The sequence below is a fragment of the Sander lucioperca genome, chromosome 10, assembly GCF_008315115.2.
Source record: "Sander lucioperca isolate FBNREF2018 chromosome 10, SLUC_FBN_1.2, whole genome shotgun sequence".
Lineage (NCBI taxonomy): Eukaryota > Metazoa > Chordata > Actinopteri > Perciformes > Percidae > Sander > Sander lucioperca.
This window is the reverse complement of record NC_050182.1, coordinates 1,229,457-1,256,956: the sequence shown is the minus strand read 5'-3', so window position 1 is coordinate 1,256,956 and position 27,500 is coordinate 1,229,457. Positions and strand designations below refer to the sequence as shown.

Genomic DNA, 27,500 nt, shown 5'->3' with positions numbered 1-27,500 from the left:
TAGAAAACTGTCACGACGAGTCAGAGAAAGTTTGGAGGACGAACATGATAGTTTCCTCTCATTGTCTTTCAGGTCATCTTCATCTTGTAACTGTCTTTATGAGACTGTCACCCCCACCCAAAAAAAAAAGCTCTCATAGATCATGTGTTCAAGCAGCAGTTGTGACTCATATTTATGTTTTTGCAAACGCCAGAGCAGGGGGAATGAGAGGGAAAAACACCAGAGCAGGGGGAATGAGAGGGGGAAACACCAGAGCAGGGGGAATGAGAGGGGGAAACACCAGAGGAGGGGGAATGAGAGGGGAAAACACCAGAGCAGGGGGAATGAGAGGGGGGGGGGACGACAGAGCAGGGGGAATGAGAGGGGGGAACACCAGAGCAGGGGGAATGAGAGGGGGGAACGCCAGATCAGGGGAAATGAGAGGGGGAAACGCCAGAGCAGGGGGAATGAGAGGGGGAAACGCCAGAACAGGAGGAATGAGGGGGGGGAAACGCCAGAACAGGAGGAATGAGAGGAGGAAACACCAGAGCAGGGGGAATGAGAGGGGCAAACGTAATAGAAGATATTCCGTTTTTTGGGGGGAGTCTGGCTGTTCTACCTTCCAGCTCAAAACTCCCCCTAAAAGCTGCTGAAATGTTCCTTTACAGGAAGCTTTGGGCCTCAGACTGGACTTGCTGTAATGAGACAAAGCTCAGGTCTGAGATCCCCACTCGTCATTCACATTAAAACAGGACTTTTTCACGAGATAATTGGCCATTCAGGAGAGAGTGAACTCAGCATTTAAAGAGTCAGAAACAGCTGGAGGGTTTCTTCTCTAACAGACCATAATGAGGTCGACATTTAACTGATGGAGACTCTGGACAGACCTTAAGAAATACTGTTAATGGAAACACACACACAATCTCACACACACACATGCTCATACACACTCACACACGCTCATACACACACTCTTACTCTCTCACACACACACACGCACACACTCTCACACACACACACACACACACACACACACACACACACACACTCATACACACATGCACACGCACACACACTCACATACACACACACTCATACACACATGCACACGCTCACACACTCTCACACACACGCACACACACACACACACACACACGCTCACACACACACACACACACACACACACACACACACACACACACACACTCACTCTCACACACACACACACACACACACACACTCTCACTCTCACACACACACACACACACACACACACACACACACACATGCTCACACACACACACATGCTCACACACACACACACACACGCTCACACACACACACACACACACACACACGCACACACTCTCTCACACACACACACACACACACATACACACACACACACACACACTCATACACACATGCACACGCTCACACACTCTCACACACACACACACACACACACACACACACAGACACACACTCTCTCAAACACACACGCAAACACATTCACACACACACACACACACTCTCATACACACACACAAGCACACACACACACACACACACTCACATTACATTACATTACATGTCATTTAGCTGACGCTTTTATCCAAAGCGACTTACAATTAAGTGCTTTCAACTGTGAAGGTTCAAACTCCAGACAAGTAGTAAGTGCAAATACATTAACATTTTTATTATTTTTTATTATTTATCCGAGGTGTAGTCGGAAGAGATGTGTTTTTAGCCTTCGGCGGAAGATGTGTAGGCTGTCGGCCATCCTGATATCGATGGGGAGCTCGTTCCACCATTTGGGAGCCAGGACAGTGAACAGTCGGGATCTCGTTGAGTGATTAGTTCTCCCTCGCTTTGAGGGGGCACCAAGCAGTTTGGCTGATGCAGAACGAAGTGGGCGGGTTGGGGTATATGGTTTGACCATGTTCTGGATGTAAGCGGGTGCTGATCCGTTCGTGGCCCTGTACGTAAGTACTAGTGTCTTGAAGCGGATGCGGGCCGCAATTGGTAACCAGTGAAGAGAGCGGAGGAGCGGTGTAGTGTGAGAGAACTTGGGGAGGTTGAAGACAAGTCGAGCCGCTGCGTTCTGAATGAGCTGCAGGGGTCGGATGGCACATGCAGGCAGGCCAATCAGGAGGGAGTTGCAGTAGTCTAGACGTGAGATGACTAGAGCCTGAACCAGAACCTGAGCCGCCTTCTGAGTTAGAAGGGGACGTATCCTTCTGATGTTATGCAGCATGTATCTACACGATCGGGTGGTTGCAGCAATGTTAGCAGTGAAGGAGAGTTGGTCGTCAAGTGTCACACCCAGGTTTCTAGCAGTCTTGGTGGGGACTACTATAGAGTTGTCAATTGTTATAGTCAGGTCTTGGGTAGGAGAGCCCTTCCCTGGAAGGAAAAGGAGCTCAGTCTTGTCGAGGTTGAGTTTCAGATGGTGTGTGGACATCCAAGAAGAGATGTCAGTCAGACAGGCCGAGATACATGCTGCTACCTGAGTTTCAGACTCATGAAAGGAGAGAATTAGTTGGGTGTCATCTGCGTAGCTGTGATAAGAAAAGCTGTGCGACTGAATGACAGACCCGAGAGAGTTGGTGTACAGAGAGAAGAGGAGGGGACCCAGGACTGATCCCTGAGGAACCCCAGTTTTAAGTGGGCAAGGTTCTGAGCTAGACCCTCTCCAGGTTACCCGGTAGGTTCGGTCTGCCAGGTAAGATGTGAGTAATGAGAGCGCAGAGCCTGAGACACCCAGATTTCGGAGTGTCGAAATGAGGATCTGGTGGTTCACTGTGTCAAAGGCAGCAGAAAGATCCAGAAGGATGATAATGGAAGAGAGAGAGGTTGTTCTAGCGATGTGAAGCTGCTCAGTGACAGCAAGGAGGGCAGTTTCTGTTGAGTGGCCAGCCTTGAAGCCAGACTGGTGGGGATGAAGAAGGTTGTTCTGGTGGAGATAGGTAGAGAGTTGATTATAAATGGCACGCTCAAGAGTTTTAGATAGAAATGGAAGAAGGGAGACGGGTCTATAGTTATTTACATCAGAGGAGTCGAGTGTTGGTTTTTTGAGCAGTGGGGTCACTCTTGCCTCTTTGAGAGCATCGGGGAAACAGCCAGTTGACAAGGAGATGTTGATGAGATGGGTGAGGAAAGGAAGGAGGTCCGGAGCAATGGACTGGAGAAGGTGAGAAGGGATAGGATCCAGGGGGCAGGTGGTTGGGAGCAGAGGTAATCAAAGTAAGAATTTGGTTTGGAGATAAAGGGGTGAAAGAGGAAAGAGTACTGGAAGTGATGGATGGTAAGGTGATTTCAGGAGGTGTGGTTGAGAATGAAGAGCGTATGTCATCTATCTTTTTTACAAAGTAGTTGACAAAGTGGGTTGGTAGGAGGGAGGAGGGAGGAGGGAGGAGGTGGACTGGGGGAATCTAGGAGGTTAGAGAAGATGGAAAAAGTTTTTTGGGGTTCGAGAAAGAGGATTGTATTTTGGTTTGATAAAAAGAGCTTTTGGCTGCAGAAATAGAGGCAGCGAAGGAGGAAAGAAGAGACTGATAGGTAAGCAGATCATCTGAGTGTTTAGATTTCTGCCATTTCCTTTCCGCTGTCCGTATAGTTGATCTTTCAGCACATACTGAGTCAGATAACCACGGAGCTGGGGAGGATTTGCGAGCCTGTCGTGACGTAAGAGGGCAGAGAGAGTCGAGAGAGGAGGATAGAGTAGAGAGGAGAGTGTCTGTGGCAGCGTTGGGAGGCATGAGTAAGAAAGAGTCGGATGGAGGGAGGGTTGATAAAGTACGTGCCGCCAGAGAAGAAGGAGAGAGTGAACGAATATTACGGCGGACAGGTATGGTGTCTCTTGAGATATGGTTGTGAGCTTGGGAGAGTGGGAGAGAGTAAGAGATGAAGAAACAGTCTGAGGTATGGAGTGGAGTAACAGTGAGGTTGGATGTAGAGCAGTTTCTGGTGAAGATGAGATCTAAGTGGTTGCCAGCTTTGTGAGTGGGTGGTGAAGGAGAGAGTGAGAGGGCAAAAGAAGAGAGAAGGTGAGAAAAGGCAGCTAACTTCTCTGTCTGGATGTTGAAGTCGCCCAGAAGTACCAGCGGAGGGCCAGTTTCAGGGATGTTTGAAAGAAGGACATCCAGCTCCTCCAAAAACTCTCCCAGAGGACCTGGTGGGCGGTAGATAACAATGATGACTAGTTGTACCGGATGGGTTATGGTGATAGCATGAAGTTCAAAAGATTGTGGAGTGAAATGTGGCAGTGGGTAGAGAGAAAATCTCCACTTGGGGTTAATGAGTAGGCCTGTCCCCCCACCTCTACCAGTGGGTCTGGGTGTATGGGTGAAAGAGTAGGCAGAAGAAAGGGCAGCAGGGGTGGCTCACACACAGACACTCTTATACACACACACACTCACACACGCTCACGCTCACAGACACACACACACACACACACACACACACACACACACACACACACACGCTCACGCACACACACACACACACACACACACACACACACACACACACTGAAGAGGGCAGCTTTGGATCGTTGCTTTTAGTTTCATATTGAATGTTTGAAGATTTCACAAATAAAAACATTTAGAAGAATAAGACCTAAAAAATGATTCATGGCGGAGTAAGTAGCACTCACGAGGACTCTGTCTTGGTGGTTGTTTGGTGCATAAACATAAACATAAACATAAACATAAACATAAACATGCATGATGAACATTCATATGAAATCAAATTCATTCAACAAACATTCAACAAAGAAACCAGAGAAAAGAGACTCTGCTCCTGATTCTTCATCTGAAATATTCTGCAGCAGACATGGAACGACCCAGTGAAGCATGAAGAGAGAGAGACAGAGGGAGGGAGAGAGACAGATAGAGGGGGGGGAGAGACAGAGAGAGAGGGAGGGAGAGAGAGAGATAGAGGGGGGGGGAGAGAGAGAGAGAGAGAGAGAGAGGGAGGGAGAGAGAGAGATAGAGGGGGGGGAGAGAGAGAGAGAGAGAGAGAGAGAGAGGGAGGGAGAGAGAGAGATAGAGGGAGGGAAAGAGACAGATAGAGGGGGGGGAGAGACAGAGAGATAGAGAGAGAGAGGGAGAGAGAGAGAGATAGAGGGAGAGAGAGAGACAGATAGAGGGAGAGAGAGAGACAGATAGAGGGAGAGAGAGAGACAGATAGAGGGGGGGAGAGAGAGATAGAGAGAGAGGGAGGGAGAGAGAGAGAGATAGAGGGAGAGAGAGAGACAGATAGAGGGGGGGGAGAGAGACAGATAGAGGGGGGGAGAGAGAGAGAGAGAGAGAGAGAGGGAGGGAGAGAGATAGAGGGAGGGGAGAGAGAGAGAGAGAGAGAGAGAGAGAGGGAGAGAGAGAGATAGAGGGAGGGAAAGAGACAGAGAGAGGGGGGGGAGACAGAGAGATAGAGAGAGAGAGGGAGAGAGAGAGAGAGAGGGAGAGAGAGAGACAGATAGAGGGAGAGAGAGAGACAGATAGAGGGAGAGAGAGAGACAGATAGAGGGGGGGGAGAGAGAGAGAGAGAGGGAGAGAGAGAGAGATAGAGGGAGAGAGAGAGACAGATAGAGGGGGGGAGAGAGAGAGAGAGAGGGAGGGAGAGAGAGAGATAGAGGGAGAGAGAGAGACAGATAGAGAGAGAGAGACAGATAGAGGGGGGGAGAGACAGAGAGAGAGGGAGGGAGAGAGAGAGATAGAGGGAGAGAGAGAGACAGATAGAGGGAGAGGGAGACAGATAGAGAGAGAGAGAGAGATAGAGGGAGAGAGAGAGATAGAGGGAGAGAGAGAGAGACAGATAGAGGGGGGGAGAGAGACAGATAGAGGGAGAGAGAGAGACAGATAGAGGGGGGGGAGAGAGAGATAGAGAGAGAGGGAGGGAGAGAGAGAGATAGAGGGAGAGAGAGAGACAGATAGAGGGGGGGAGAGAGAGAGAGAGAGGGAGGGAGAGAGAGAGATAGATAGAGAGAGAGAGACAGATAGAGGGGGGGGAGAGACAGAGAGAGAGGGAGGGAAAGAGAGAGATAGAGGGAGAGAGAGAGACAGATAGAGGGAGAGGGAGACAGATAGAGAGAGAGAGAGAGATAGAGAGAAAGATAGAGGGAGAGAGAGAGAGACAGATAGAGGGAGAGAGAGAGACAGATAGAGAGAGGGAGAGAGAGATAGAGGGAGAGAGAGAGACAGATAGAGGGAGAGAGAGAGAGAGACAGATAGAGGGAGAGAGAGAGAGAGAGGGAGAGAGAGAGACAGATAGAGGGAGAGAGAGAGAGATAGAGGGGGGGAGAGAGACAGATAGAGGGGGGGGGAGACAGAGAGATAGAGAGAGAGAGGGAGAGAGAGAGAGATAGAGGGAGAGAGAGAGACAGATAGAGGGAGAGAGAGAGACAGATGGGGGGGGGAGAGAGATAGAGAGAGAGGGAGGGAGAGAGAGAGATAGAGGGAGAGAGAGAGACAGATAGAGGGAGAGAGAGAGAGAGAGGGAGGGAGAGAGAGAGAGAGAGGGAGAGAGAGAGACAGATAGAGGGGGGGGAGAGAGAGAGATAGATAGAGAGAGAGAGACAGATAGAGGGGGGGGAGAGACAGAGAGAGAGGGAGGGAGAGAGAGAGATAGAGGGAGGGAGAGAGAGAGATGGATAGAGAGAGAGAGACAGATAGAGGGGGGGGAGAGACAGAGAGAGAGGGAGGGAGAGAGAGAGATAGAGGGAGAGAGAGAGACAGATAGAGGGAGAGGGAGACAGATAGAGAGAGAGAGAGAGAGAGATAGAGAGAAAGATAGAGGGAGAGAGAGAGAGACAGATAGAGGGAGAGAGAGAGACAGATAGAGAGAGGGAGAGAGAGATAGAGGGAGGGAGAGACAGATAGAGGGAGAGAGAGAGAGACAGATAGAGGGAGAGAGAGAGAGAGACAGATAGAGGGAGAGAGAGAGATAGAGGGAGAGAGAGAGACAGATAGAGGGAGAGAGAGAGAGATAGAGGGGGGGAGAGAGACAGATAGAGGGGGGGAGAGACAGAGAGATAGAGAGAGAGGGAGAGAGAGAGAGATAGAGGGAGAGAGAGAGACAGATAGAGGGAGAGAGAGAGACAGATGGGGGGGGAGAGAGATAGAGAGAGATAGAGGGAGAGAGAGAGACAGATAGAGGGGGGGGAGAGAGAGATAGAGAGATAGAGGGAGGGAGAGACAGATAGAGGGAGAGAGAGAGACAGATAGAGGGAGAGAGAGAGAGAGACAGATAGAGGGAGAGAGAGAGACAGATAGAGGGAGAGAGAGAGATAGAGGGAGAGAGAGAGAGACAGATAGAGGGGGGAGAGAGACAGATAGAGGGGGGAGAGAGACAGATAGAGAGAGGGAGAGAGAGATAGAGGGAGGGAGAGACAGATAGAGGGAGAGAGAGACAGATAGAGGGAGAGAGAGAGAGAGACAGATAGACAGATAGAGGGAGAGAGAGAGATAGAGGAGAGAGAGAGAGACAGATAGAGGGGGGGAGAGAGACAGATAGAGGGGGGAGAGAGACAGATAGAGGGAGAGAGAGAGACAGATAGAGGGAGAGAGAGAGAGATAGAGGGAGAGAGAGAGAGAGAGAGATAGAGGGAGAGAGAGAGACAGATAGAGGGAGAGAGAGAGACAGATAGAGGGAGAGAGAGAAATAGAGGGAGAGAGAGAGACGGATAGAGGGGTGGAGAGAGAGATAGAGGGAGGGAGAGAGAGAAATAGAGGGAGAGAGAGAGACGGATAGAGGGGTGGAGAGACAGATAGAGGGAGAGAGAGAAATAGAGGGAGAGAGAGAGACGGATAGAGGGGTGGAGAGAGAGATAGAGGGAGGGAGAGAGACCGACAGATAGAGGGAGAGAGAGAGAGACGGATAGAGGGAGAGAGAGAGACAGAGAGAGAGAGAGAGAGAGAGAGAGACAGATAGAGAGAGAAAGAGACAGAGGGAGGGAGAGAGACAGATAGAGGGGGGACAGAAACAGATAGAGGGAGAGAGAGAGAGAGAGAGAGAGAGAGAGGTAGACATTTCATCAGTGTAACATGCAGATATATCTACTGCTGCTGACACTCTCTTTATGAAAGCAATTTGTTTTTCTCAGAGTTCTAATAAAATTCAGACTGACTGCAGATCAGTTTTCATCTTCACACGCACTGAAGGCTGCAGAGAGACAGACGGGCATTCATGTCGCTCATTTAGAGGAAATATATGACATATCTTCACACTGAAACAAGACAAGTGACCTTTTCTTGTTACAATGTTTGTTTGTTGTAAAAGAGGGAGAATGTTTAACGGAGAATAAATGGAGCATGAAATGGAGAATTAGGTTAACATTAGGCTTTCCTTTTCAGACGCAGAAGCTGTGTCCATTATTTTTACAGTCTGTGTTTGTATAAAAGGACTTTTGTCTCTCCAAGCTCTGTGTTTGTTGCTGCTGGAGGATTCTGTGTTCAGCATCTGTTGTTCAGCTGAAGCTCTCATCCGAGCCGGATGGATTTCCCAGAGGGATTTCCCAGAGGGATTTCAACCCCCAACCTCTGGTAGCTCCTCTCTTTCTCTCGGCCCGCTGAGCTCCATCACGGAGCCGTGACGGAGGCAGAAAGTTCGCTGCTTTGTTCCCCGCTGAGCCCTGACAGATGGAACCAGAGAGAAAACGTAACTCTCGTCTTGTCCTCCCGGGTCAAAACTGAAAATCAACATTTTTTTCGACACATTTTTCGATGCTTTTTTGAACATTTTAGACAGGTTTTTTTTTTCCGTTTTTGTCATTTTTGAAATATTGTTAGTGCCTTTTTGTGGGCTTTCAATGCCTTTAGTCGCTTTTTTCAATGTTTTTGGTGCTTTTAGGTCATTTTAGTCGACATTCTTTGACGTTTTTTTAAACATTTTAATTTCTGAAGAGCGTTTTTGGGCAATTTTGTTGAAAGAAACCCACATTTCTGATATAGAAAACTTTGAAAAGGGGTCAGACTTGACCCGAGGACAACAGGAGCTGTTCCTCAGAGAAACAGTCTGATGTTAAAAACCTCTGCTGGGTCAACATCAAAACACTCACACACATCTTCCACCAGATCGTTTCAGTGTTTCTCAGTGAAGATGTCCGAGCCTGCAGACCGAGCTCATGAAATGACGTATGTATGACACGCCAATTCGTATGTCATGGTTTTGGTATTTTGGTCTTATTGTGGTAGTCTTGTTTTTCTATTTTGCTCGGTTTCCTGTTTTATTTTGACGGTCTGGGTTTCTGTCTTGTCTTGTCTTATTTTACTTCCTGTGTTTTCCCTCCCTTGTGATTGCCCTAATGTGTTTCACCTGTTTCCCTGCCTTGTGGCCACCTGTCCCTTGTTAGTCCTCATCATCGTGTGTATTTAGTTTCTGTGTTTCCTTGGTATTTTGTTGGATTATTATTTTCTGTTGCCGAGTCATCGGTTACTGTGGCGTGTGCTTTTGTGTAGTGATGGGCGAATGAAGCCTTGTGAAGCCTCTGAAGCTTCTTCCTGATTGTATCGCAAAATGATCCGAAGCATCAAAGCATCAAAAACCAAGGGGGTAAGCCTCTCCTCGGACCGCAAATCTCCTATGGCGCCATTTTAATGCTACAAAGCGATCAGCCCCCGTTAGCATCCCATTGACTGCCATTCATTTTGACGTCACTTTGACAGAGAATAACTTTACATCTGAAGAGTTTAAAGACTCTATTTGTCCGTTGTTTATTTCTAAAGAAACACGACAATGTATAAAAGGCTCCATTACCTTGTACCTCACGTTATGGCTCCGTAGCAGACGTTTTTATAAAAATAGGCTAACGATTGGGTCATAACCACGAGACTTACTGTCGCATAGTAGAGGAATTACCGTATAGTACAGGAGAAGCGTGCAGGCAGTTTCGTCTCACATTAGCTGTTTAAGTGTAATTACTAATGTTAACTATCATTTTAGTGATCAATAATTAGCCTGTGTCTATGTTATCTCCTCACATATACCTACGCTCTCCGTCTCTGCTAGATTGGGAATGATTGAGATTTCTCTTGGCACAGCTACCAGAAGACTTCCAACTTTCAGACAGGTTGCTCACGTCACATCTACGTCTTCAAGCTCAGTTGGAGGCTGCTCAGTAACGCTCAGCGCTCACCGGAAAAGTGCTTCTAACGGCCTTCACTGGTCTCCGTCCAGAGCAACGGGATCTGTTGGTCCATTCTTATATACAGTCTATGTCAAAAACAACAGAGTGACATCTGGTGGTCAGTCAGCAGAAATGACAGCGGCTATGACCTCGACGCATTCGAACGAAGCTACAACATGAACACAGGAGAGACAGAATGGACACATGCATATGGCATGACATGACTGAACTGGAATTAAATGACATGAACATGACATGACTGAATTAAAAATATAAAGCCTATGTTTGAATATAACATAATATAATAATATAAATGACTGTGATCAGGATTTGAATGTAAGTATGTTTAATTAGGATAAATATGGATTCAATAAACTGCAGCAACAATTCCATCTTCTACCGCTACGTAGAATTATGTACAGGTGTATGTAAGTAGGCTAATTTCCATTAAAAGGCTAATCAAAAAAATTGCAAGCCACACTCATAAACCCCGCGATGTTCCAGTGAATTCTAACGGCCGTTGGTAAGCACGCAGCGACTTGAATCTATGAATCCAGCAAACCCTTCTGGAGTTTCAGTGACGTTCGAAGCTTCGGACGTCATCAGTCACGTGGTTATTTCAATTCGATACGAGCTCCAACACTGGTTCGAACCAGTGTGCTTTGTGGGAGTGATACAAGCTTCGGTGCCTTGGTGTCAAACGTCCCATCACTACTTTTGTGAACTCTACCCTTTTGTCACTTTGTTCCGGTTTGGATTCCCTGTATCTTTTGTCTTCAATCTGGACCTTGGTTTGCCTGCTACTCAGGACTCCTGTTGGTATGGACTTTGTTTTTGTTTTAATAAATCCTCAACTCAACTTACTCTTGCCTGCTCTCCGCATTTGGGTCCAATCCTCGCAGGATTCGTGACATCGTATGCCATTATTGGCGTGTTATCAAGACGCATACTTGCTTTTTAGCGTGTTTATCAACGCCGTTTGGCCTCCATTGACTAACATTACATTACCCTGCGATTGCGTGTGAATTTACGCCGTAGCGAGTAGTATGAAATGGGGAAAATCCACGTAGGGAGGTTGGTCGGGGGGGAGGATGGGTCAAACACAGGACTTTCACCCAGGAGACTGCGGATTGTGTCCCGCGTGTCACGTTTCCTTTCCACGTTTGTTCGTTTCCTTAACCCAACCGTAGCGTCACGGTAACACGTAGCCTCGCGGTAACACGCCACGTGGCTTTAGAAAGTGGCGTGTGTGTTTACGCAAAGTCATGATGTCCCGTTGGAGCCCATTTCACGAACTGTGACGTTGCAGACTGACGTTCGCTGTATACAGCGTAGACATACACACAGATAGCTTAAAATGCGTAAAGATAACACGCCACTTGGCTTAAGAAAGTGGCCGTGTATGTTTACGCAAAGTCATGATGTCCCGTTGGAGCCTGCTCCGAGCGATGTGTCCTGTTCACGAATCAATAGATTCAATAACGTGACCATTTCACGAACTGCCGTGAGACTGGGCTGGAAACGCCACGCTCACGCCACGCAGCCAGTGTGCTGGAGGCCTAAATGCATCAGACTCTAGGTTGTAACTCATCCCGTCGTCGTGGTGCGCAATCGCTCGTAGTTTATCCGGACAGTTTTTCACGTTCCATCTGCCACAGTATACTCGCTCGCTGAATATTAGGTGCATTTGCTATTTAAACGACGCGGGCGCTGGACGGGAAACTGATAACTGCAGGTGCCAGGTGCAAGATAGGGCCCGCAGAGTTGTTTGCTTCTTCATCACCGGCAAAATGCTCGTAACGTTACATTGTTACCTGCCAAAGTTAATTTTTTCCCACATTTGGTGGGTTGGCGAGTGTTAATTTTAAAGTCCTGATGCAACACTGTGGGGACATGGCACTGAATGAAGTTTAAAGGAGCGCTATGCAGTTTTGGCCATTTCTTGTCTGTTTTCTCTCTTTTTGCTGGCAGGTTTCTCTATAGAGCCCCCCCTACAGGTTTCTCTAGAGCCCCCCCCCTACGGGTTTCTCTATAGAGCCCCCCTACAGCTCCTATGTTTACTTGTGTCTGACTCCACTCTCGGTCAGTCTGCCGTTTCCTCTTCCTCTCTTCCTCCGACAATGCTTTCCTAGCTTTCTGCTTCTTTATAGCCGGCTCAGCCATGACGATAGTGTGAAAAACTCCATCAGTACCTTGTTAGCTGGTTCCTGAATTGGCGTATGCGTGCAGTGCCGTGAAGCAATTCATCACATGGCGAGACGTGATATCACGCGATACTTCCTGACGCTGAGGCAGGAGGCTCGCCGGCCCAAAGTTGCGAGGGTGGTTTTTCCGCTCACAGGCGCTAGGGGGGAGCGAGACGACCACCATTCAACCCTAAAAAAAGTCATATAACCATTCCATTGACTCCGAAGCTGTTCAGTTAAGGTAAATTAAGCTATAAAACTGCATAGTTTCCCTTTAACAGTTTAATTCTTAAAGTATTTCAATTGTAAATACAACATTTGGTGTCTGAATCTCTGTTTTATTGAAGGAGAGAAGAGAAGCTGATTTATTAGAAAGCTGATGGTGTTCTTGTCTTAGTTTCAGGAAGTTTGATTAGTTTTCTCTCCAGGACTGAAGGAACCTCTCCAGCTGGAAGATAATTAACAGCCTGCAGACACAAAACAGAGGGAAAGAAAGACTCATTGTTTTCACATCCTCCCTCCTGAATAATCCTCCCACATTATTTCAAATACATCATCTTCCTTCAGTTTCATTTCCTCTTCTCTTAAACCACACAAGATGTTTCAGGCTCGGAGACAACATCTCCGCTCTGAGCCGCATTTCATCTTGTTGACACGTTTAAAACCAAACTCATTACATCACAGTGTCATTAGATCTTAAGGGAATTAAGGGCTAGGCCGTAATGTAGAGTGTGCACACCGCGCATACACTTTGCTTCTCTCATCTCAAGGACCCAGCAGTTCCCATTTTTGCAAACCATACATAAATAACAAGGAAAAATATGACCTTGTTTTACACATTTCCATGAATCATGGACGTGTTACATAAATGACATAAATGAGGACGACTTAAGGAGACGTGATGTTGAACTGGTATGTGCCGATGCCACTTAAAGCGTAACTCTCAAAAATGCAACCTAGGATGTTTTTGTGAATGTACCCGAGTCAAACTTTCGTTTAAAAGTATATTTAGGACGAAATCGCCACTTTTAAGATTTACTGTATTTTAATTTTTCAGTCAAATGGCCTTTTGAATGGGAGTGCTAGGGGCACTTTTATGCTAGCCTCAAAATATCTATTTTTAAACCACTACGAAGGCTCGACACAACATGAGACTTTGCTCCAAGTATCACCAGGGACTCTACACCTTAACGAAAGCATTGACAACATTGGTTGTGTACCCAGAGTTTACTAAAAAGAAAGGTTCCTCCCGTTAGCTGTTGTTCTTCCGGTCGCCGTCTATCGAGCCAGTCAAAAATAGTCGAGGGAGGAGAGTAAAGATGGAAAGCTCCTAAAGCTTAGTTCCATATAAATGCACGGATAATTTGTTGTTTTGTCGTTAGTGAAACACAATATTGACCTTGTAGTTGAAAAAGGAGCCTCATATAAGAATGACATTTCCTCCTGTGGAGTCCGTTCATTCACATTCAGAGATCACCTATTTTGGACTGGGAAAATGGTGGACGTGAGTTGCTCAAAACTTTTCTTTTTAGTAAACTCTGGGAACACAACCAATGCTGTCAATGCTTTCGTTAAGGTGTAGAGCTCCTGGTGATACTTGGAGTAAAGTCTCATGTTGTGTCGAGCCTTCTTAGTGATTTAAAAATAGATATTTTGAGGCTAGCATCAAAGTGCCCCTAGCACTCCCATTCAAAAGGCCATTTGATTGAAAAATGAAAATACGGTAAATCTTAAAAGTGGCGATTCTGTCCTAAATATGCTTTTAAATGAAAGTTTGACTCGGGTACATTCACAAAAAGACCCTATAGGTTGCATTTTGCCGAGAGTTACGCTTTAACACAAATGCCCCAGCAGCAGCACGGGAGAGGAGAGACAGAAGAGCACCATCGTCTATAGTGAGGTAATCCCGGTCTAATGTTAGACTACATTGCAAAAATATCACCATGCATTCATAACCTCGTGATTCAGTGAGCCCAAAACATCGGAAAGTATGTTTCTGTGACATTTCTTTATTTACATTTTGTCAAAAAGAAAAATCAATAGCAAACGTCGGTCTCCTCGGCTGTGAACCGCTCCTGGCTTGCGTCCGTGGATGTATTAAGAGCGTGCGCCTAGCAAATCCGCCATTATAATAGCAATCCGCCATGGAATAAGCGCGCCTGATTTTAAAGGGAATGTGAGATAACGCTCTGATTGGTTTATTGCACGTTACGCCCAAACCACACCTATGAGTAATGTTGCTACTTCAGACCAACCCATTTTAGATTTGTGTCGGGCGCAAGAGTCATTTATTATACAGAAAAATGCAGAGTTTTTTTGTGATTGTTGCGGGCAAAAATCCTCGATTATGCGGCACGTTTTCTTAAAAAATGCGATGGAATATGCGGGATATTTATGCAATTTGATGCGATGAAATTGCGGGAACTTGCAAAAACTGTGGTTTCATCGTGGCTTCATCGCGGGGTTTGCAGCTTTTCGATGATGTTCACGTCGCGTAATTACGTCACTTCATAACGTTCCCATGACAACAGGGGAAAACGGCTGCTCTTGTGTGAAGTAAATGCAACATTTTTCAACTTTCTGCTAAGATATATGGGACTATTTTGCAACAAAAATGAATTGAATTGAATAATTGATTAAATCATGCAAGCCCCGCATATTTTGCGCGGAAATCGGCAGTTTATGCAGCGAAAGTGCGGCGTATTTGGAAAAATGCAGCCCCCCCGCATAAATATGCAGACTTTGGCTGATTATGCATTGAATTATGCGATTGCATAATCGCATTTTTCTGGAGGGATTGATTATAATATAGTATAATAGCATAGATAGTATAATAGCATAGAGCTGAAGATCTTTGCTCGAACCCGACGGGTTCGGTCTTAATTTCTGTCATTGTACACGGGCTCGGGCCGGGCTCGGGCCGGGCTCGGGCCGGGCTCGGGCCGGGCTCGGGCCGGGCTCGGGCCGGGCTCGGGCTTGCGCTCCAGGTTGCGTGGTAAATGAGCGGTCAGGTGATGAGTTTCGATTAGCTGAGGAGGTGAAACGGAGGCTGGCCACTGGAGGACTTATTTTATTTCTTATTATTTTAACTTCCAAGTGGCCTATAGCCGACGTTAGTCATGAATACATGATGTTAAAAAATGTATAAATTACTCATTCTTGACAAAAGGCAAAAGAGCGTGCATGTGTGCGTGTGCACATTTGAATTACTGTATGTCGGTGTTAGTCCTCCGGACAGCGGCAGTCTCATATCTTTGTTCTTTCTCTCCCTTTTCCGCCGAGTGGTGCGTGTGCGCGCTGTTCTTCGACACTCTGATCACTGCTGATAGACGGCCTTTTGTACAGTCGGGCTGTAAACGGGTTCGGGCTTTTAAAAAGCTGTCAATCAAAATGTACTTGTCGGGCTCGTGCCTTGTCGAGCAGAACTTTTAAGGCCCGATTACAGCTCTATAATCGCAACAGCGCCTGAGATCCGCCCACAAAGCCACTTGTGTTTGGCGTTTGATAACTTGCGTTTCAGATCGTTAAAATAGTTCCCAGAGGGTCCGTTGGTGACGGCGGTGCGTGGTCCTGCAGCTGTCTGACTCTCTGCAGCTCTTCCTCGTAGAACAGCAGCTGATCCACCTGGAGGCCATAGTCCGGTTGATCCCGCAGGCGCGTCAGAGCCTCAGCGCCGCCGTCACGCCGTCGGGCCTCCTTCGCGTCCTCGTACAGCTTCTGGAAGACATCTGAGCCCACGCGGCCGCACACGGACCTGCAGGGAGGACACGCTGACGTTTGAATCTACACAACAACAATAGTCTACAAACTGTCTGAGCTGTTTCAGATGAGTAAAGAAAAGTTAAAGTTTAGAGAAAAAAAAAGGGACAAAAACGCCTCAAAAAGCATCAAAAATGTTGGGAAACAAATGCCCGAAAGTGGCAAGAACATCAGAACAAAACTAAAAAAGACATTGTTATGACTGCGGTCATATTTTTTCTTTAGCCTGCTTTGTGTGCGTGTGTGCCCTGTGTTTTTTCTCTTGTTTTCAATTTCACATGCAAATAGGTGTGTGCCATAGCCGGCAGATAATTGGTGGAAAGCTTTCATGCCTGAACCTGTGATTGGCTGCAGCTGAGGAAACCACCTGATATATAAGGAGCCAAGATGGCGGCCATCTGCTGGCAGCAGGTATTCCTCATCCTCCTCATCTCCCAACCGGCCACACTTCTGCTTTGTTCAACCTTGTTTGAGATTAGGTACCGTTTCTTTTGAGTAGTAAGGGTGGGCTGCCAGGTGTGTTAATCCTGTTTTCTCCTGTTTAATTAGTTAGGGAGGTAAGTCTTTTGTCATTCTTTTTGCCCTTTTGTTTGTAAGGTAAATTTCTTATCTCCTAGACAGGATCGTTTGTTGGTTATTTTGGTGGTAGGCCACCCTGAAGCCTTGTATAATTTACCTATATCTATATATTCTGACATTCAAACAAATAATTGTGCGTGGCTACTTGGGAGACGGGGAAGATGGGGCCTTTTCATGTTGTGTCCTAGGCCCCCCTAGACTGGGGCGTAACAGACATGTTGTAAATATGAACAAAAAGTCTAAATAAAGCGACAAAAGTCAGAAAATGTGAAAGAAAATAGTTCCTTCAGGAAGCGGCTCACAACCAGGTCTGTGGATTATCTTCAGTAGTCTTCCGAGTCATCATTTCTGCAGAGAGACGTTGCCGTTGAGTTTTTCAACGGTATGTTTTGGCTGCTTTGAGCTCCACAAGCAGAGTTCATTTCATTTGGAGAGAAGACAGACATCTCTACGGCCGATATCTCCAACACTGAGCACCTCACACCACAACTATCTTTGATAAATAGCACGACAGTGAACGGTCTCTTTAACGCTCATGTTGTCTTCCTGTCGACTATGCAGCTTTTAGTATCTCTGGGTCAAAATTTAAACCATAAGTCACTTTTGTTGCTTTTCCCCGTGTTTGTCACTTATTGAAGTTTTGGTCGATTTAGTTTTCTGCTCTTTTCTTGATGTTTGTCTTGATGGTTTTTACGTCATTTTTGAAGCTTTTTCCGACATTTGTCACTTTTTTGACGTTTTGTCACTTTTCCTTAAGTTCTTTGTCACTTTTTGTCGATTTTTCTTTCCCGAGCTTTTGACATTTTTGAAGCTTTTTAACGTTATTTTATCAATTAGTTACTTCAAATGCTATACAATTGATTCAAACACACATATTCAACGAAAGCAGTGGACTGATCATTTGTTTTACTTCTAAAGAGCGTTGTACGGAACCATCCACGTTATTTTTTTGGACAATTTGTTTGAAAGAAACCCACATTTCTGATATAGAGCTTTTTGAAAATAGGTCAAATTTGACCCCGAAGACAACGGAAGGGTTTTGGAAAAACGTGTCCATAACGTTCCCATGGAATCAGGGGAAAATGGCTGCTCTTGTGTGAAGTAAACGTAACATTTTTCAACTTTCTGCTAAGATATATGTGACTTTTTTGCAACTAAAATGCAGGGATTATAAAATCATGCAAGCCCCGCATATTTTGCGGGGAAACCGGCAATTTATGCGGCGAAAGTACGGCGTATTTAAAAAAATGTGGCCCCCGCATAAATATGCGGACTTTGGCTGATTAAGCATTGAATTATGCGATCGCATAATCACGTTTTTCTGGAAGGACTGCTAAATAAAGCTGCCTTGCCTTAAGATCAGAATCAGGGACCTCACATAGACAGAAATAAATGCCAGTGTGTGTATGTGTGTGTGTTTCCTCACTGTGGTAAACAAATATTCAGCCGTTTTGACCATCGCCCTGCTGAATATCTGAAGCTGTTTGGGCTTCCTGGGGGAGGTGTTGTGACTGACGGGGTGGAGCTCAGGCGTCACGGGTGTTTGCGTCCGTGTCTCGGCTGCTGTCAGCAGGTAAACTGGGTGTTTGTGTCCGTGTCTCGGCTGCTGTCAGCAGGTAAACTGGGTGTTTGGGAGCGACAGCAGCTCTCTGGTCAGCTCACGTCTTTTCTTTCTGTCCTCCAAAGACTGAAGGCTGATTGTAGATGCAGGAGAAACTTCCAGACTGGAAGCAATACCGTTTACTTCTGTCTTCATGTTCCAGTTCTCCCTTTTTCCATGACAGGAGGAGGAAACGTTCTACAAATCAACCGTAACCTGTTTGTTTTTTGTGTCACATTGAAGGTCACTGACAGACGCTGGAAAACAGACAGCTAACATTATGCTCTACGTTACGTTTGCAGCAAGCATTTTGTTATTAAGTCAAAAATCTGTTTTAGGCAAACTATATATCTCGAAGTTAAGCTAACACACGTAAAGCTTTCTGATACGGTGCAAAAAAACTGCAAACTCTGCTGTACGTTTACTTGAAATCCTTGCTGATAAATTTAATAAACTCTCTCCACACTCTCCAGACAGTGACACACACACACACACACACACACACACACACACACACATTTTAACAATTTATGTCCACATGAAGAAAAATGGTACAGGGACACAAATATTACAGATGCAGTAGTAGTATGCAAGCTGTTTAGCCCTCTTTGTGGCCATCCCAAGTTGTTGCAGCCCTCTTACTACCAACCTGTATATGTGTCCTAGGCTACCAAATATGTAAACCAGTAGTCTGCACCTATAGCCTAGCTCTGAGATGGTGTTTATGAGTGGTTGGTATTTGACTACCTTGGTGTAGAAAGCCTCCTCCATGTTGGAATCAAAGGTGCAGCCTACCTCCAAAATGTACACACACACACACACACTGACCATTACAGCAACATTTGCTGACTAGAAATTAGGCTGATTTAGTTCAACATCTGTCTGAAATCAATAACTCATTATTCAAACATGTAATAGACATATTTAAGGGCTAAATCAATGTAATCCAACTGCAGAGCTCATGTCTGGGAGCCAATAGGAACAGTGAAGAGTCCTGATACGTGAGGTTTGTTAAACCATGTGGAACAGCTTTAATTACGTTTACATACATTCTTTTAGCTGTGACTTGATGTTTTCTGTACAGGTGTTTTTCCGTAATTATATTTTTGGATTTTTGGATTGGATTATTTTTTTTGGATCGTTTAAAAAAGTACAGAGAATAAACTGTAAATCTACAGAATTTTCTGTTTTTGGATTAACAGAAATGTCCGTAAACTTAACGGAAAAGGTACCGGTCATTTTCTGCCAGGACATTATCCTTTTTTTTAACGGATGTTTTTCTTAGAGTGGCACCACATCGTAAACGTTCATCCGCTATCTCCACTTTCTATTTCACTAGGGCACAGTCAGGACGATTGGGATTGGTTTAAAGAAATACAAACAAGCCACAAAGTTTTGGACAAAAAGGCAACATGAACGCGACAAAAAGGAAACAAAAAGGCAACAAAAAAGGCGACAAAAAGGCAACAAAAAAGGCGAAAAAAAGGCGACAAATAGGCGACACATAGGCGACAAAAAGGCGATATAAAGGCAACAAAAAGGCAACAAAAAGGCGACAAAAAGGCGACAAAAAGGCAACAAAGGCGGCAAAAAGGCAACAAAAAGGCAGCAAAAAGGCGACAAAAAGGCGACAAAGGCGGCAAAAAGGCGGCAAAAAGGCAACAAAAAGGCGACAAAAAGGCAACAAAAAGGCGACAAAGGCAGCAAAAAGGCGACATAAAGGCGACAAAAAGGCAACAAAAAGGCGACAAAGGCAGCAAAAAGGCGACATAAAGGCGACATAAAGGGCAACAAAAAAGCAGCAAAAAGGCAACAAAAAGACAACAAAACAACAAAAAGGCGAATAAAAGGATCCAGAACATAAATGGTTGCCATGCTGCCACCACGACGTAATGCGCTGTTTAGAAGTTATTGTGGTCATATTTCACGTATGTCTTTGAGATCTGGTAGCAGCTGAAACTAACCACTCAGCTGTTTGCCTCTCTATTCCTCCTCCTGCTCCTCCTGTGGGCTTTAAGAGCAGCTGACAGCCTGTAATATCCACACTGAGCAGCTGTGTGTGTGTGTGTGTGTGTGTGTGTGTGTGTGTGAGTTTGTGAGTGTGTGTGTGTGTGTGTGTGTGTGTGTGTGTGTGATGTTGTTACCATGGCTATGAGCTGGCCCTAATCGAAGGTTCAGTTTCATCGACCACCTGCGACCAATCAGATGACCCCCACCTTCCATTAGTGGCCAATCAGAGGCGAGCAGCAGCTATAAATCTTGTCTAACGACAGAGTTTAAAGAGCTGAATGGAAACTGTATTTATCAGCTGAAAACAGAGAAGATAGGCTTGTGTTGCAGGTAAGTTTAAGATCATTTAAAACGGATTGTCTTTCAGTTGTTTGGTCTATTTTGTACGGAGGCCCTGAAGGACAAAACACAACAGCATTCCAGACAACAAAACGACTTTTAAAAGGTTTTTTTGTGGGCATTTTAGGCCTTTAGTTATATGGGACAGCTGAAGACATGGAAGGGGAGAGAGAGGGGATACATTTAATAAACTCTCCACACTCATAACACACACAAACACAGACACACAAATGACATGCAGCAAAGGGCCACAGGGCGGAGTCGAACCTGCGACCGCTGCGTCGAGGAGTAAACCTCTATATATGGGCGCCCGCTCTACCAGGTGAGCTACCCAGACGCCCCAACAAAACGACTTTTCAGAAAACAAAACGACATTTCACAAAACCCAACAGCAAAAGCCACTAGACTCAAACCGTTACACGTAGGTGAGTATTGGACGGTGATTCCTCGTTGCTGATTGGATCGTCTGGCACTGTCGTGTTTGCTAAAATGCTGTCAGGGTTTGTCCTTCAGGGCCACTGTAGTTTTGGCACATAACTGTCACAGAAAGTCTGTTTAATGTTTCTAGAAGCTTCTCCTGTGCTCAGCTTTACCGTTTGGGTTTCACACGTGTTTCTATTTTGTCTAAATGTTTGTTGTCATGTTGCATTTTCTCTGTGTGTTTTTGGAGCAAAGTCGTTATTAAAAGATCTTTGTGTTTCCATTATCATCTCTGTTCTCTCTGTGTGTGTCTGTTGGTTTGTTTTTCTCAGCTTTCTTTCATTTTAATCTGCACAAACACACTGAATCTGGTTCATATCACAGTCTGATCCGTGCCGCCGCTCCAGGCAACATGTTTGTCTGGAATAATTGGATTATTTTAAATTAAAATTCCCTCAGACGCTCAGAGAGACGGAGCTGGTTCCCCAAAACAAACATCAGACAGTTTCTACCTATGTTATGGGACTTAAAAACAGCAATATCAGAAGGCATAAAGGCAACAAAAAGACGACAAAAAGGAAACAAAAAGGCGACAAAAAGGTGACAAAAAGGCAAACATCAGACAATTTCTACATATGTTATGGGACTTAAAAACAGCAACATCAGAAGGCATAAAGGCAACAAAAAGACGACAAAAAGGAAACAAAAAGGCGACAAAGGAAACAAAAAGGCGACAAAAAGGTGACAAAAAGACGACAAAAAGGCGACAAAAAGGCAAACAGACAGTTTCTACATATGTTATGGGACTTATAAACAGCAATATCAGAAGGCATAAAGGCAACAAAAAGACGACAAAAAGGCGACAAAAAGGAAACAAAAAGACGACAAAAAGGAAACAAAAAGGAAACAAAAAGGCGACAAAAAGACGACAAAAAGGCGACAAAAAGGCAAACATCAGACAGTTTCTACATATGTTATGGGACTTAAAAACAGCAACATCAGAAGACAAAAAGGCGACAAAAAGGAAACAAAAAGGCGACAAAAAGGAAACAAAAAGGAAACAAAAAGGCGACAAAAAGGAAACAAAAAGGCGACAAAAAGGCAACGAAAAAACAGTCCCTACCTATGTTATGGGACTTAAAAACAGCAACATCAGAAGGCAAAAAGGCGAAGAAAAGGCTACCTACGTTATGGGACATAGAAACAGAAACATCAGACAGTTTCAGACACTTGAAGTAGCCTACAGTTAGCCACAAATCAGGACAATATTGATATTGAAAACAAAAAAGCAGCTCAAAACGTAGAAAAAATGGGTTAAAAATGTCAAAAGTGACAAAAACATTGAGACTAAAACGCTGGAAAAAAAACTTTGAAAGCGCCAACTTCCATATACAGTGCTGCTCATAAGTATTCATACCCATGGTCAAGTTGACTAAAATTAGGAATAAAAAAAATCATCTTTTGGAAATTGATCTTAATGCCTTAATTAAAAAAATGTATATATATATTTATATTTTAATTCCAAAGGCCAAGGGAACTTTATCAGGATGCAGAGTATCCTGGATCCATGAAATAACTGGCCTTTGAAAATAAAAATCTGCCTTCCTATTTGGGAATTTAACACAGGGGTGTGTATAATTATGGCCCCTGTATTTTAAGGAAGAACATTTATTTATTTACGACACATTATTCATTCACAAAACAAACTGGTGTTCTCAAAGGTCGGATTTTTTTAATTAAGGCATTAAGATCAATTTCCAAAAGATGATTTTTTTTATTCCTTTTTTTAGTCAACTTTAGCATGGGTATGAATACTTATGAGCAGCACTGTATATATATCAAATATCTTGAAAAGTAGTTTATGAATACTTTATATACCTGCAATAAATGGAGAGGCCCCCCCCCCCCCCCCAGTATTAGAAGAAACTCAGCTATAGTCCCTCTAATGCTACATGTCAGCACTGGATTTTCAAAATAAAAGCCCCTGTGAGACTCACTCTCTCAGGTGTTGGATTCTGGTCTGCAGCAGGCTGCTGTTGATCACCGAGGGCCCCTGAGGGCCCCGAGGGGCCTCCGGCTCCTCTGAGTCTCCTGGTTTACACACAGAAACCACACAACGAAGAATATTCAACATGTTATTTACAATCCTGTATCTCCCTCCGCTCTGCCTCCATTCATTAAAGCACAGTAGTTTGTGGAGGGGATGTTCACAGGTTTTACTGTGTGTGCGCCAACTCTCTCGAGTATATTAATGTGAGTATACTGAGGTCGTCAAAAATGCATTCAAAGGCTAAAACTTATTGGGGGTGCTATAGAGCCGCCATGTCATGCTCCAAGCTCAAGTCAATTTTGTGTGAGTTTTAGAGCATCCTAAACCTAATGGGATTAAAATGGCAGGATATCTCACGCATCCACGCACGCACACACGCATGCACGCTGTCACACATACACACACATACAAACACAGTCACAAACAAACACACACAGCCACACACGCACGCACGCAGTGTCTCACACACACACACACACACACACACAGACAGAGTCCCACACACAAAGTCCCACACACAGTCACACACAGAGTCACACACACACACACACACACACACACACACACAGAGTCACACACACACACACACACGCACAGACATAATGCTTTGTGCAGTTTTTGTCCAGCTGACTGTGAATATTAAGTTAATTAAACTGTCCCGATGTGGTTTTAGTTCAGAAATCTGCCTCTCAGCAGATAAAATTAAGACATAAAAAATTAAATCTAAGAGTTAAAAACATTAAGAAGGAAAAACAACAACTCATGAAAACATTCAACTGAAGGAACGAGGGATTAGAAGACGAGGCGACAAAATAAAAACCTTTCTGAAAAGTCAAGATGTGGTTTTCTTCAGATGTGACGTCTCGAGCTAAAGACATTCAGAGTCTCAACAGGTTGGGAGTCTTAACGAGCTCTGAATCTTAACGAGCTCTGAATCTTAACGAGCTCTGAGTCTTAACGAGCTCTGAGTGTTAACGAGCTCTGAGTCTTAATGAGCGCTGAGTCTTAACGAGCGCTGAGTCTAAACGAGCTCTGAATCTTAACGAGCTCTGAATCTTAATGAGCACTGAATCTTAACGAGCTCGGTGTCTTAACGAGCTCTGAGTCTTAACGAGCGTCGAGTCTTAACGAGCGTCGAGTCTTAACGAGCGCCGAATCTTAAAAATATGAAACCTACTCCCCAAAAGATGCAAAAATAACCGTTCAGAGGGCTCAAAACACATATACTGTATGTCCTTCTTACCTGTAAATATATGTATCCCAACGATTTCATACACCCCTAAAGTGGACCGTACCATCTTAACCTCGCAGCGCTCTTTTCTTTTCTTTCTCACATGTGATGTTTAAATATGCAGATGGTTTTAAACAATACAGGAAAATCATCAAAAAACATTATAGCAATAAAAAGACATTTGCACCATAAATTGATGCAGAAGAGGCAAAAATCGTTGCATAAAAAAATCTACAGAATGCTGGAAATTAAGAGCCTAGAAATCTAGACCACTCTAGCGGCAGCAAATGTAATTTGCAGCCAGGGTCAGTCTAGCAACTCTCCGTTGGCTTGCGAGCTGGAAAAACCAAACTCTAGTCAGGCCAATCACATCGTGTATAGAGTTGGTGGGCGGGGCTTAACATAAGGACGGCAGAGTTGCGACGGTTCGGCGTGAAATCCCTGCTACTTGAAAACAAAGAAGATGGCTGCTGGTGGCGAACGGCGGTCTTTGGAATCGGCTTTGGCCGCGACTCTGGAAGACTTGGAGTTCAGCTTCTCTTTGAGAAAAGAACAAAGAACGGCCCTGAAGTCATTCTTAAAAAAGGAAGATGTCTTCAGAGTTTAAAGTTAAATCTATCAACTAGCGTTGCTCTGGTTGGTTGTAGAGCTATCCTATTGCGTGCGGAGGGAATTTGAAAGACAACCGTTTATCCCGCCCCTCGGATTGAGCCCAGCCAATGGTGAGTTCCCAGACCCAACATCTGGATGTAGGTCTGGCTTGTCAGGCTAGGAAATTAAGTGTTTGACGCTCAAAACTTTCCCCACACCCTCCCCCCAGTTACAATGTGGCCCCCCTCCCCCTCCCATGTTGAAATCAAACCATCGCCCTTGCTTGCACGGCTGATAAAAAAAGGTATGCTGCATTATTACAACTGCTATTACCCAACCCAGTCTTACGGCAGTTCGTGTAAATGTCACGTTATTTTTAATCTATTGATACGTGTTCATGGGGACGTTTTTCTCATTTTTTATGTGGTGGCCAGCACGAAATACCCTACGGGGAAAGGATGCCTCACATGCCGGGAGACGGCCGAAAAGGACGCCTCATACACGCCGGGAGACAGCCGAAAAGGACGCCTCATACACGCCGGGAGACAGACGAAAAGGACGCCTCATACACGCCGGGAGACAGACAAAAAGGACGCCTCATACACGCCGGGAGACAGACGAAAAGGACGCCTCATACACGCCGGGAGACAGACGAAAAGGACGCCTCATACACGCCGGGAGACAGACGAAAAGGACGCCTCATACACGCCGGGAGACAGACGAAAAGGACGCCTCATTCACGCCGGGAGACAGACGAAAAGGACGCCTCATACACGCCGGGAGACAGACGAAAAGGACGCCTCATACACGCCGGGAGACAGCCGAAAAGGACGCCTCATACACGCCGGGAGACAGACGAAAAGGACGCCTCATACACGCCGGGAGACAGACGAAAAGGACGCCTCATACACGCCGGGAGACAGACGAAAAGGACGCCTCATACACGCCGGGAGACAGACGAAAAGGACGCCTCATTCACGCCGGGAGACAGACGAAAAGGACGCCTCATACACGCCAGGAGACAGACGAAAAGGATGCCTCATATGCTGGGAGGTGGCCGCGAGATGGCCGCTGAGGACACAACTACGGGGAAAGGACGCCTCACAAGCAAGGAGACAGACGAAAAGGACGCCTCATACACGCCGGGAGACAGCCGAAAAGGACGCCTCATACACGCCGGGAGACAGACGAAAAGGATGCCTCATACACGCTGGTAGACGGCCACGGGGGACGGCCGCTGGGGACGTGCCATAATAACGGGATGGCGGAGGTTGGGTTTAGGAAAAACACTACAGGGAAAGGACGCCTCACACGCCGGGAGACGGCCGCTGGGGACACGCGACAATAACGGGATGGTTGTGATTAGGAAGACTACGGGAAACTAAACGCCACACGCGGGACGCGATCCCCGCTCGCCCGGGTGAAAGTCCTGTGATGTTTGACCCATCCACCTCCCCGACCAGCCTCCCTACGCAGATTTTCGGCTCTTTATACTACTCCCTACCATTTTCGTGCTGTGGCCACGAAATATGCTTCCCATTTAAATACATTACTTCACATTTCCGTGCTGGCCACCACGTAAAAAATGAGAAAAACGTCCCCGTGAACACGTATCAATAGATTAAAATAACGTGACATTTACACAAACAGCCGTGAGACCGGGCTGTATTACCATGACTGATAACTGAACTCAACTGGTTTCAGATCTCACACTTGGGTTGTCATGTCAAGTGCAGTCAGCTGACATTTGAACTGTCTTCTACTTTTTCACTCTAACTGGCATCTCAATGGCTTTCATCTCTCCCTCTTCCACTGCTTTAAACGTTCACTGACACTTTCGCTGCTTTGATCTTTTGCTCTTCAACTGGCGGCTTTTGACAAAACGCAGCGGACTTTTGACTTGGGTTTCTTTTGTTGTTGTGAACTGGATTGGGACGGAAGTGTTCGCGTTGTGCAGAAAAAGCTGAACAGACTGAACTGTGAAACTGTGGGAGCAACTGTTAACTATGTTTTGCTTTACTTGCACGCACGCACGCACACACACACACACACACACACACACACACACACACACACACACACACACACAGGGGCACACGCACGCACACACACACGGGGGCACACGCATGCACACACACACACACACACATGGGGGCACACGCAAGCACACGCACACAGACACGCACACACACACGCACGGGGGCACAGGCATGCATGCAGACACACATACACACACATGCACACACGCACGCACACACATGCAGGCGCACAAGCACGCATGCAGACACACACACACACACATGGGGGCACACGCACGCACACACACGAACACCCACCCGCACACGCACGCACACGCACACAGACGCGCACACACACGCGCACAGGGGCACAGGCACGCATGCAGACACACACATACACACACACACACATGGGGGCACACGCACGCACACACACACACATGGGGGCACATGCACGCACGCACACACACGCACACACACATGGGGGCACACGTACGCACACACGCACGCACACATGCACGCGCACGGGGGCACAAGCACGCATGCAGACACACATACACATGCACACACATGGGGGCACACGCACGCACACACACACATGGGGGCACATGC

General features: G+C 45.9%; 1 protein-coding gene across 1 annotated transcript in view; it reads right to left on the bottom strand.

Moving 5' to 3' along the window:
• Nucleotides 1-15,807: 15,807 nt before the first annotated feature.
• nek11 (NIMA-related kinase 11) overlaps nt 15,808-27,500 on the bottom strand; it is a 104,347-nt gene continuing 92,654 nt past the window's right edge. Inside the window, exons 15-16 of the mRNA XM_036006343.1 lie at nt 22,996-23,089; nt 15,808-16,045 (exon numbers count right to left, since the gene is read on the bottom strand). Of these exons, the coding sequence (XP_035862236.1) occupies nt 15,808-16,045; nt 22,996-23,089 (332 nt within the window). The remainder of the gene's footprint in view (nt 16,046-22,995; nt 23,090-27,500) is intronic.